The sequence below is a fragment of the Halyomorpha halys genome, unplaced genomic scaffold (genome assembly GCF_000696795.3).
Source record: "Halyomorpha halys isolate HHAL.00 unplaced genomic scaffold, Hhal_1.1 Scaffold2732.1, whole genome shotgun sequence".
Lineage (NCBI taxonomy): Eukaryota > Metazoa > Arthropoda > Insecta > Hemiptera > Pentatomidae > Halyomorpha > Halyomorpha halys.
The window spans coordinates 73,731-86,121 of NW_027114706.1; the positions used below are offsets into that span (position 1 = coordinate 73,731).

Sequence of the window (12,391 nt, forward strand, 5' to 3'; positions counted from 1 at the left end):
TCAGGGCAATCTCAATACGATTTTTGAACTAAATAATTTAAAAACACAACTTCATGCAGGCTATTCTGCTCAGGTCAATTAAACCATTTCTTTAATTAGTCAATTTTCAGATTAAAATGAAAATAAAAATTCTTTATCCCAGTAACTTATTTTTTTAAATTTATCAAAACAAGATTGTTGAAAGACCTAGGAAAGAAGGTAATAGAAAATATAGAAAATTATTTAAATATTTTGTATCTTCATTTATTACCATTAAACTATAGGATCAATAAAAAAATGCATTAAATTAGCTTAGGATGCAGCTTTCTGGGAGCATTACCCTCATTTTGGAGTTAGGAGACTTCTGGCTGAAATCTGGATTAGCTCCCTTCTCGACCATGCGTAGCCAATGCCCAGTCAAGTTGTCAGTGTCAGAGGAACAGTGGAACTCGATGTGTTTCTCTATGTTCTTAGTAGGTTTACAATTGGGATTACAGGATACTTGAGGCCTAAGTGAGAAGCAGGATTTTCCTCCTTCTTTAACAATTTGAATTTTGTAAGATGAGCATGGGGGCATTCTTGGATGCTGTCCTTGGATATCATTTCCTGAACCTGTCGGTAGTCTGTGACCTCTTCCAGCGTAAGCATTAGACACAACATCTGCGAAGACAACTCTCCTAGGATAACAAGCTGCGTTTTGTCCTTGTTGCTTGTAGTCTTGGACTGGTCCTTGGTATGAGGCTTCAGGAATTGCATAAGACGCTGCGAATTGCTGATAGTCTTTCACGACACAGTTTGATGGAGTAGTGAAGTCATAGGCAAATTCTCCATCAAATGTTCCACAAATACCACGAACCTGGTTTCTATGGTGATTTGAGACAAAGAGAACTACACGACTGCCGTCATAGAATATCTGGAAGTCGTGATTCGGAAAATAAACTAAGACATTGTTTTGGCCATGGAAAGAATGAGCTTGGAATCGATGATCATAATTTTCCCATTTTGCAACTTTATCGTCGGATATTGGGATCATTTCTCCGTTCGCAGTGACTGTCACACCATCGTTTCCTGAAGGGCGCAGGCTCACAGAGTCGTCGCCAAGGAAAACTTGTACTTCCTGTAAGTACAAAAATAAACGCGTATTATTAAAAAATATACGTAAACACATCCCTGGAGAATTTAATATTTTAAAGAACCATACCTTCTTTTGAGAACCATATTCTTTTGCGATAACAGCGAAGTCTCTTAGATAATAAGAATAATATTCAGTCGATTCTTCGCTACTCTCTTGACTTTCTTTGGGGATAGTGTAGGCTAGCACGTGATATCCATCTCCAAAGTTGGAAGGGAATGATCGGTTGTTAAAAGTAGTCACAAATTTGGCGTCGAAGGCGCATGTGGCTGAAACAAAAATAATTTAATCAAACTTTTGTGTTTCATAATGACGTTAAGATACTAACATTATTCTGAATACAACATAATTATATTGTTTTTTTTATATTATTCAATGCATTATAATTGAAATATTTCCAACATACCATAAGGTTTAGTGCTATAGTAGTGCCGTGAATACAAGTAGAGTTGTTTGTAAGCAGGGTTGAACAGGAACGATCTATACTGATGAGGGAAAGGGACATAGTTATAGTCCGAGTAAAAGTATTGTGATACAAAGGAGGAGTTGAAATAACTATAATCTGGCGCGGCATTAAAAAAGAATTTGAATTGTCCTGGTTCGTTCTTGACTCCTGCGTATTGTTCACTGCTGTATTGATACCCTTGATGGCGTACAAAGCCATATCCTGCGTATAATAGTTTCTCGAATTCTTGAGGAATATTTTTGTATTTGAAGGTAACTTCATAACTATCGAGATCGTTAGCATATAAGCTAGCGTTGAGGCAGGCTGGTTGGACATAATTATTCTGCTGCATTTGACGTTGGCAAACGGCTGAGTATGGGCTGCGTCTGACATAGTTCTTCCTTTCTTCACTCTGCTCAAATTTTCCCTAAATAGTAAAAGAAATTACTTAATCATTTCTTTTATTATTTATATTTATTTTTTATAATAGCATTCGGCTTTAGAATACCTCAAAGGCAATATTGGAGTTCTCGTTGTCGTTAAAGTTTATTTGTCCCTCAACATACGATGTAGGATCAGATTCATAGGCCTCTTTGTAATTAAATACTGGAACCTGAGCGTCTTTGAAATCGACGTGGAAAGCAGCCTAGAAATGGGATAAGAAGTAAGAAGAAATAGTTCAAAGTTAATAAAAATATTATTATAAATTGATTCAAACATCTAACGTTCATTCACCTTAAATGGCTTAGCAGCATGTGATTCCTGGTATGGCGAGGCACTGAAATAAGCGAGGTACCGTGATTTCTCTGAGACAGGACTTTCAGCATGGGCAAAAGTGAACGCATATTGTCCCTTCTTTTGGTCGCCTTGGAAAGAAACAGAACTGTCAAATATGTATGCTTTTGCATCCTTGATACCTGAGTATACATTGGAGAACAGCTCTTCCACTCGATTATCCACAGATGATGGTTGTGCCAGGTTACTTGCGGATACCTTCGTCCTTTTTCCTTTAGCACTCATCAGGTTGACGTTCTTTTTATGCTGGCTTCCATATTCTTCTTGATCGTAATACAGTTTAAAGACAACCTTTTCTGTAGAACTGTGACGGGGATCGTAACTGATGGCATAGTAGTTGTTAGCCAAAGAGTGAACAAAGTCATGGTAAAAAGTAGATAAAATGTAGTCAGAATCAAATGTTTTCACAGCTTTATAGACCCGGAAGAAATCGGTGAAGTTGTTTTCACTTTGTGCTTCAACTCGGAAGGCATAACCGGTGTAATCTTCACCAAAATATTGTTGAAACTGCAAGAAAAATAAACACATGCATTTAATTTATTATTTAGAATCTAGCCAAATTACAATAACATATCAAGTTATGTTTCTTACATGTTTGGTCGATGCGATATGAACAGGACGTGCGTAGCTACCCTGGTTGTATGGCTTCAAATCATACAAAGGATGGTATGTAGTGAAGATGTTTGTACTTTGTTGGAAGATCTTTGGTTGCTCGTTGCTCTCACTGCTGTAAGGTTGAATGCTGGCCTGGAAGTATTGCTGAGGCCCATTAAACTCCAATTTGCCCTCGAACGGTACATAAAATTGAGTGTTCTTTGTAACGACAGTAAGGTACTTCTGATTGCTGTATGGAGCGACAAATCCATACTTGCCCTCCTTTTGGAAAGACCAACTGAAAACATAATTTTGAAATGCAGATATTTTTGAGAGATTTCAGGATTATAAATAATTTAGATCCAATAAAAACACGAAAATCTGTTAAAGCATAGAGTTGATTCATAAATATCATCAGTGTAAGTACATACGTGAATTTGTATGTCCCTTCTGTGTACGCCTCGTAAGGGACTTGATGATATTCATCCTTTTCCTCTTCACGCTGAAGATGGCCTTTAGCTTCCACATCTACTTGAAACAGATGTGGTGCAGAGAATGAATAAACGAACGGGAGTCCAGTTGCTAGAGGAAATCCAATTTCCACAGAGTATTGATTGTAGTATTTGGTATCATGATAGTTTACGCCATTTTGCAATTTCTCATGAATATCCTTGAAATCTGAATAGAAAAAAAAAATTATGAAGTAGAAAATTTTAACTTTCTGTGCATACTATAAATGAAAGAAATGAACCATACATTGTGGGAATTTTTCGATTGTGTGGTTATCAAAAGCGAAGAATTCTGGGAAACCCATGAATGAATGGTAGAAGTTTCCTTCTACCTTCACTGGTTCGTCGTGCCTTTCATTCAGTGTTTCGACAATTTTTTGGTAAGAGAATTCTGATTGTTGTCCTTGTTTCGGTTGTGACATTCCGTGTTTGTGGCCTGGTCCCTTTTGATGGCTTCCTAAGCCCAATCGTCCGAAGAGAAGGTTCAATAATTCTTCAGAGCTTGAAGACATGAAAGAGTACTAAAAAATATGTAAAACAAACGTTTTAAGAAGAATAAATCTTATATAGAATTACGTATATGATGGTGTATGTAGGTACTCACTGTTTGTGGCTCGTGGATGTAGCCTCCTATTTTTCGTTGAAGGCTAAACAGTACAGAGCTTGGGAAGTAGCCGTCGTACTGTTGGAGGTAAGTGAAGTACTGCTGGTACTCTAAAGTGTTATATTCCTGGGATACGTAGGATTTAATATAATTTTGTGGGTACTCATAGCCATAGATTTTGGTAGTTAGTAGATTGGCTGCCGAACGAGCATTTTTAGTACTGCAAATTAATTATTAATTAACAGATGCATTATTGAATGTTGTAATTAAATAAAAAGGTACTTACAATTCCGGAGAGGAATAATAATCCCCAGTTGCTGCGCTCTCAATGGCTGATTTGACAGCGGCATTCACGTGCTCGCTGTGATCATAATTTGTCTGTTCAGCCATACGTTGAAGCATTTGAGCGGGTGGATTAGTCTTCATCAGCTGCATCACTGCTGCTACCCTCACTGCAGCAACGTCTCCTTGATTCTGGTAGATCCTATATAAAATATTACGAGCAGTATTGGGGTGCACTTTAATCAGATCTCCCAAATATGCAATCATAACCAGTCGTTGGAAATCAGATACGGGGTATTTTCCTTCCAGGTATGGTTCATAAAAATAAAAAACATCAGGATGACCGGTATTAGCAAGAGCTCTAATGAAAGTTGAAGTTTTGGGAGAGTCCTCTTGTTCAATAGCGCTCTTTAGCTGTGAGCCAAAGTATGGTAAATATTTTTCCGAAACTGCTCCATGGTAATTCGAAGCCTGGGATCCAGTTAGGTGGATCGCATAACGATGGTGTGCACTTTCACTGTCTACTAGGGACCTCCTCAACAGATCACTAAATGTAAGTACAGCACTACCGTTGACGTACTTTTGCTCTTTTACTTGAGCGCTCTTCACGAAACTCTATAATTTGTAAGATAGTTAAGTTAATATAACTTAAAAAAAACAACATATTTATAAGACAATATTTAAAAGTACTTACAAAAAAGGTATCCATATAGTCATATGTTGGATAGCGTGCGGACTTGGATAAAACTGAAATTACTTTTGCTGCTTCCTGTCCTCTCACCTTACCAGCCTTGACCCATTGAATAATGGTTAGCAAACATGGTCCTGTTCCCGCTTCCGCCACAGAATCTCGGTAGGCTTGCCTGAATAAAAACAAACATTAAGATTCTACCAAATGTAGATAATATTAATTACTTTCGAATACTTACCAAGTTCTATAATAAGTATACGAGTCTTGATTTGACGACCCTTGAGTCTTTTCTTCTGGGTAATACAACTTATCAGTTGCCAACGTTAATTGTTTCGAGTTCGAACCGGCTACTAAGTTTGTTAACATTGAATAAGAAGTTAATACGTTATCTTTTTGATAGTTGTTTGGATTTTGAAGGTATTTTCCAATCTTCCTTGCCATTTGTACAATTTGATCCACCGACTGTTCTTTTTCTGAGCGCTGATCAAGTAAGAATTCGATCTGTGGCGCCTCATTCATTTGAGGTTGTGGAGGAAGATATTCTTCGCTAGAGCTGATTGATGAACTCTCACTAGAGGATGAAGAGCTTGAGGACGAAGAAGCTCCTTGTCTAATTGGGTTATTCCTGTTTTCCTCAGACGAACTACTAGAGCTAGTTGATTCGCTTGAACTGCTGTTGGGTTGAGGGGGAGGTGTTGCTGATCTTGTTTTTCTCTTCATACTTTGATTCCATTTATTTTCTTCACTACTGGAGGAAGAGCTTGAGGACGAAGATGAAGAAGACGATGAAGTTGAATCAGAACCTTCGCTACTATCGCCATTTTGTGGATATCCATATTCATATTCGTAGCCCAAATTATTAAACGCCTTAGGACTATTTATGCTCAGGTCTGAACCTTTGTGGGGCACTACCATATCCAGAGTAAGATTCATGCGGCTAGCTACTATTCCTTTCTGACTGTTATACATATGAGGAGCGAGGAGTACCTTTTCTGTTGTTACTGATGACAGAATGGTATACTTGTCCAGGTTTCCTAAGAGAACGATTCGGCTTTGGGAAGCTCTCTGAAATCAAATAAGGAATTCTGAATTTTCTTTTTAGGAAGTCTGGTAAGTCAATTTCAATAGGTTTTTAACCTCAAAAAATTTATCGAAATAAGAAATTATTTTCTAATACTCCTCAAAACTAATCATTCGATAAAGACTTTTTAAAACTTCCGAAATATACTCACGGAAAGGAAATTTCCCATTTGATTGGTTCCAGCATTCCATCCTTCATGGCCATTAAATCCGTAACGATATATCAAGTGCTTGTTACTAGAAGAGAAGTTCCTGGTTTTGAGAACATTGTAGAACTCTCCATTATTCAAATGAGGGAGAGGTGCAAGTTCTGGCCGGCTTGAGAGAAGATATTCAGGCATAACTGATATTTCGTACATGGTTTCATACTCTCCGTTTATCGAGTCCTGGTAAAAAAAAGGTTTGTGTCAGGAGAGCATTGCGGATTAAATGAATATATTCTAATTATTGACACTCAGTTACCTCCATTGTTTTGTAGATACCAGTTTGTTGTTGGCCCTTTGGAACATCGTTTATTTTGGACTTCTTCAAATTTTGACCTTGCACATCAACCTGAAATTGACTGGTAATACTCTTACACATGTTGATTTCCCAAGTAGAAGCATTTTCATCTACTATTAATTTGTCGAACTGTAATATAATAAAATAATTATTAATAGAGAATGAGGGATGTCATAAAAAATATATATTAATAATTACAGAGTACTGATTTATGTTTTGAAGCATCGAATAATATTGTTAGTATATAAATATATTGTATTTTAGCTGAACATAATGAATACCTTTAGTCGATTCTTGCTTATTAAAAAATGTAACAATCATCATTATTCAGCAGTTAATATATAAAATATTTTACATTTAAAAATTCGTAAACTAAGATATACCAATACAGAGCATTGATATATGTAACATTACTCACCACTCCATTCTTTAAATAGATTTGGAACACAGCATACTTTAGCGGTAAGGGTTTTAAGTTTAGCTGAGAAGGATGGATAGGTGTAGTCCAGCCATCGCTGAGAGGTTGGTTCATGTCTGCGTACTTGGGTTCTACGACCTATACAAAATACTGTAAGCTGTCTTTCCCTCGTCAAATATACTATTTTCAAACAACAATATTTACCTGGAGAGTCAATTTGTTTTCTGATTGGGGATAAACGTGAAGCTTTCCATGAACGGTGATCCCTGAATATTGGTCTGCCACTTGGTGTAGACCAACGCGTGTCTTACTTTCGATGTTATAGACGTACTTCTTTCCTGTAATCCAGCCTAGAGGGGATGCAGTTGTTTAGTACAAACTTTGTTAGATCACAAATAACAATAATTTATAGTGTGCACTTACCATTGTCGGCCGCCGCCAGACCCGCTGCAACATAGAGTATATTTACTAATTTGTTTGAACAAAATATTATTTAAAAGATTAAGTATACTAAATAAATTTATCAACTTGATGAATCTATTTCTTGGTATGTTTCAGCCTTAGAAGGTAATGAGATGAAAACTTGATTTAGATGAGTGCTCAACTTTGGCTTAAGGCACTAGAAAGTAATGATTTCAAACAATAAAATTTTATTTTCCTGTTGCGATAATAATGTGAAAATGTTTAGGATTTCACGAGGCACTAATAACGAATATATACTTTTTTTCCAGTAATACAACAGTTTAACATAATATAACAAATGTATAAAACTGAATATATACGCGATTTCGATCGGTTTGCTGTCCCTGATTTTTGGTATTTTAACCTCTGTCTATTTCTCCATTTTTCTCCTATAGGCAATTATAAGATTTATTCATAGTTGGCATTTATATCTTTTTTTGTTACTGTTAAGAACGCGAAACCTGTTTCCACAATGAATAAAACAGCTTAACATGAGAGAAAACCACTTTATTAGAAAAAATGTTGTGCTGGCCAAGATCATTGGCCTGCCTTATACACACCATACTTATGACTAGTGAAGCACAAATATTTATAATCCTATTAATAAAAATAGTCACAGCACATTTCTTCTAAAATGTCACATTATAAAAATGTATACATTGTGTACATGAATGATACACGATTTATTTTTTTTCCTTTTTATTATTTCTTTCCTTACACATTTTTCCAGCTTTTTATTGCTTTTAAAGTATGTTTAATTTGCCTAATATTTCAATTCTACAAAATTTTCTCTCTTTTTACTTCCATTAATCACACAAGTAAATTTAAGTTAAAGTATAAAAGAATATAGCCATATAGATATAGGATATTATTTTACTTTGTGTTTAAAAAAAACCCTGCGAAGTCGATTGTTTACTATCAGTACTTCATGCCAGTCTATTCTATCTAAAAAGTTTCTGTGATATCCCATACCATATATCCGCTTTAAATCTGAAATTCAGTTTCATGCAACTTTTCCTTTTTGCGCTAAGCTGTCTCTACACAGACTTTGTGAACTTGCGAAGACTTTTCGAAACTAGGTTGTATGGACTAGAGAAACCTCAAAAGGTAACAAAATCTCGAATTGGAAAATTTGCACGATGTTAATACTTTACCTTCCTATGTATTTAATGTATAGATAAGTAAGTAAAAAATGAAGTCTAATGCCAGAGTATGCCTTGAATCAATTTTGATACTTTGTTTTTAGATGAGTAGTTAATTTTAAAACCTAGACGTTGTTTTAGTTCCAGTGTTAGAAGATACAATTTTGGAACAATTATCTGTACATATACATACATTTTGAAGAGCAAAACTTTTTATTTAAAAGTATTTATTCCAGTACATAACCTCTATGGAGAAATATCGCATTTATACAAGCATGCCACCATAATGTTTTATTATAGTTTTAAATTCAGGTCAGCACATACATTTTCATTTATAGACTTAATTTTCAAGCAATCAGCTTTGATTTAACTTATTAAAATTAGGATATCTATATGAATAATATTAAAAGATCTAAATTGCTAGTAAACAACAAAATACAGCAAGTATTGCTTACCACAGGCCAAGAGAAGAGCCAAAGACCACAGCATCCTAGAATGCTAACAGTCCCAGAGTAGAGTGACAGTGTGCCGTAGTTGCCTGATATTTATACATGGCAAAATTGCAGCTCAGCACTTTATTTCCTGACTACAGCCGACTCTGTTTGGTATTATCGCGATATATGGAAAAAAAAACCGCGAATCTTGGCAAAAAACAACCCGTGATGCAACATCCGCTGCGAGATATTTAAAGTATAATAATGTCAATTAAATGAATAATAATGTTAAAATATCAATATTGCATCAATCACACAATGAACATAATAATAAAAGTTCACAAGTGTCACTACAGCTTGAATATGTGCCACGCTTTTTGGATAAACTAGTCGCTGATCGACCTCAATAACTTCCTAATTGTCCTTATTAGGTTTTAAAAGATCACAATATTTTAAATCTCTCTCTATATATAAAAGAGAGCTGTTGAATATTTGTCCTCGATAGACTTGGTTATTACTGGACCGATTTACGTGGGGCTTTTTGCTATATGTTCAATTTCACAGTGGGAAAGTTTAAAGATGATAAAATCATGAGATTTTTGAATAGAAAAAAATTTATGAACAGAATTAAGCATAAGGCTCGGAGTAAAGTTTTTTCAGAAAAAAGAAAACCATATTCGTTTTCAGGGTTGTCTCTGCTAAATACCATTTTTGGAAGAAATTAAAAAAAATTCATTTTTCACTTCGATTCCATCCGTGCATTTTTTTTTTCTTCCCACCGTCGACTATTTTTCACATAATCGTTAATAACTCCACTCCCTTTTATCCGATGGTCACGTTCATAAAACCGTTGGAAAGCTGAATGTCTGCTCCTATAGCAGAAATCGAAGAAAAAGTGAAATTTGATGCTTTTTTGAGGGAAAAATGTGGGTTTTAGGTGAGGGGAAGAAATTCTCACGTTTTATTTTATATCTCCGGTTCTAATTTGTTTAATTAGACCCGCTTTGTGCCTTTTGGTGCAGTTTCTAGAGCCCTAAAAAACTGCCAAGTTTGGTCTAGATCGGTCGAGCAGTAATGAAGTTATTTCCATTTTATAGATTTTTAAAAAGAAATCTAAGGTCCGATGTATGACGAATATTTTGGACTAAAAAAATTTATTTTCCGATTTTTCCGAAAATTCGTAAATACTTTTTTCACTCCATAAAATCTTTTACCACACTTTGTATAGTAACTCCGTTTGAATTTTTTCAATATTTTGAAAATTACGAGGCACAGAAATAGTTTTTCTTTAAAAACTATTTATATTTTAGGTAGTATATACATGAAAAATAAAATTGCTTCAAAGAAGAAAAACAAAATCACCAAAATCGGACCAGTATTAAGGATGATACAGCAAAGTTAGTCGTATTCAATTACATAACCATGGCTACCGTCTTATCAGAGCATTTTCTCTATCTCTATCTCTATTTCGCCGTGAGAAGGTTTAAAGAATATGAAATCCCGAGATTTTTGAGTAGAACGAAAATTTCGGAAAAAAAAATTTTATTTTCCGATTTTTCCGGAATTTCGTATATAGGGGTTTCTGGAGGTGCTGAAAACGGATATCAACATTGTTTCACTCCTGAAAAATCTTTTACCGCACTTAGTATAGTAACTCCATCTGATTTAAAGCTAGATTGAAAGCTAATCGTTTTCAAATACGTAACCATGGCTACCGTCTTATCACAGCATCATCTCTTCTCTGTATATATGAAAGAGAGCTGTCGAATCTTTGTCCTCTGTAGACTTTATTACTGGAGCGATTCACAAGGGGTATTTAACTAAATTTGTTCACAATGAACTTATGAATTATTGGGCCGATTTACTTGGAGGTTATTTATTTTTTATTTTTAAATACTAATTTTCACTACAAAAAACTCGTTTACCACTCTTCCACATTTCATTCGGTCTGTTTACGTGCATTTCTTTTTTTAAATGTTCCATTTCGCCATCGGAATATTTAAAGATAATGAAATCCTCGAAAAAAAATATTTTGAAGAAAATTGAGAGTTTAAAATAATAAAATGAATTAGTGGATTTTTTTAAACTCCCAAAAAATATTTTACCAATTTGAAATGCCAATCAGTCTCATATAGTACTAAGACTGAATGAAGCACAGTGAGAGTTTTATTTCAAAACTATATATGTTACTGAATCTTAATGTTACTTATTATTATTATTATCTTTACTAAAACCACTGCAAAGTATGGTGTAGATTCGTTGAGTAATGTTGAAGCTATTAATATTTTTGTAAAAAAATTATGTTTGCAACTTTATAGCATGTATTGGTTAATTTATGTTACCAAAACATAATAGTAAAGTAATGCATAATGTTTAATTTTAAGTAAAAAATATAATGAACTTTAAGAAACTATTGATTATATTCATTAAATATAGTCCTCAAATTTACAGCTTATACCGCTGGTACCAACCGATATGCCATTTATTTCAACCTTTCTTTCATGAGATGCTAAGAACGAATATCATCGAATATATTGGATCAATTTATGTCACCAAATCATAATAATAAAGTATATGTGTATGTTTAATTTAACTAAATACATAAATCTATAACAAACTATCAATTGGGTTCATTAAATCTATATACACCCTCAAATATAGCAATAGCGAAGCATTGCCGGGTCAGCTAGTATAATAATATTAGATATATTTATAAACATATTAAAAACATTTGTTTGGCTTGGGTAATGCTTAGGTGCGCGGATCGACTAGGAATGAACAATATTTTAAAAAAAATTTATTTTAATCATTTTTTATAACTCAAAAACATCAATCCATGAACATTAATGAATGTAAAACTTCAGAACAGTTTCCTCAATGTAATCATTACTACTTTTACTGAACTCCTAGCTTCACAATAAAACTTACTATTTTATGATTTAGGTTCAAATAATAATTTGGATTTTACTACATCTAACTAAATAAAAATCACTATTTTAATCAGACATATATTTTGATAAATATTTGTTCATTAAACTATTAATTTATTTTGATAGATTACTCTAACTGTCTAAATGTTATAATAATAACAATATTCGAATATTGATATACCTTTATTTGTCCATTGCTTCAAAAATAAAAACAGAATTGTTTTTCTGTGTTTGTTACTTAAAGGAAGTTAAGTCTAAAAATTTGTGCTTTCGTACTGGCGTTTGTTAAGTGTAATATGTGCCTTACGTTGTAGTAGAGGCTGTTTAAGTGTAATAAGTGCCTTACGTTGTAGTAGAGGCTGTTTAAGTGTAATAAGTGCCTTACGTTGTAGT

General features: G+C 34.2%; 2 protein-coding genes across 2 annotated transcripts in view; one reads left to right on the forward strand and one right to left on the reverse strand.

Moving 5' to 3' along the window:
- The window catches only part of LOC136795073 (uncharacterized), a 64,551-nt gene extending 53,013 nt beyond the window's left edge, over positions 1-11,538 (forward strand). The window contains exon 3 of the transcript XR_010844649.1: positions 11,520-11,538. The gene's annotated coding sequence lies outside the window, so the exon portion shown is untranslated. The remainder of the gene's footprint in view (positions 1-11,519) is intronic.
- On the reverse strand, positions 228-9,193 carry LOC106691689 (vitellogenin-A1; the record flags this gene model as incomplete). The annotated part of the gene is given in 18 exon segments (XM_014437540.2): positions 228-1,096; positions 1,181-1,380; positions 1,518-1,983; positions 2,065-2,202; positions 2,292-2,858; positions 2,943-3,243; positions 3,377-3,623; positions 3,702-3,975; positions 4,059-4,278; positions 4,345-4,955; positions 5,035-5,203; positions 5,270-6,096; positions 6,264-6,497; positions 6,574-6,741; positions 7,031-7,168; positions 7,235-7,380; positions 7,454-7,477; positions 9,090-9,193. Coding segments are annotated over 18 exon segments (5,574 nt in total). The 3' UTR covers positions 228-286.
- Positions 11,539-12,391: the final 853 nt, after the last annotated feature.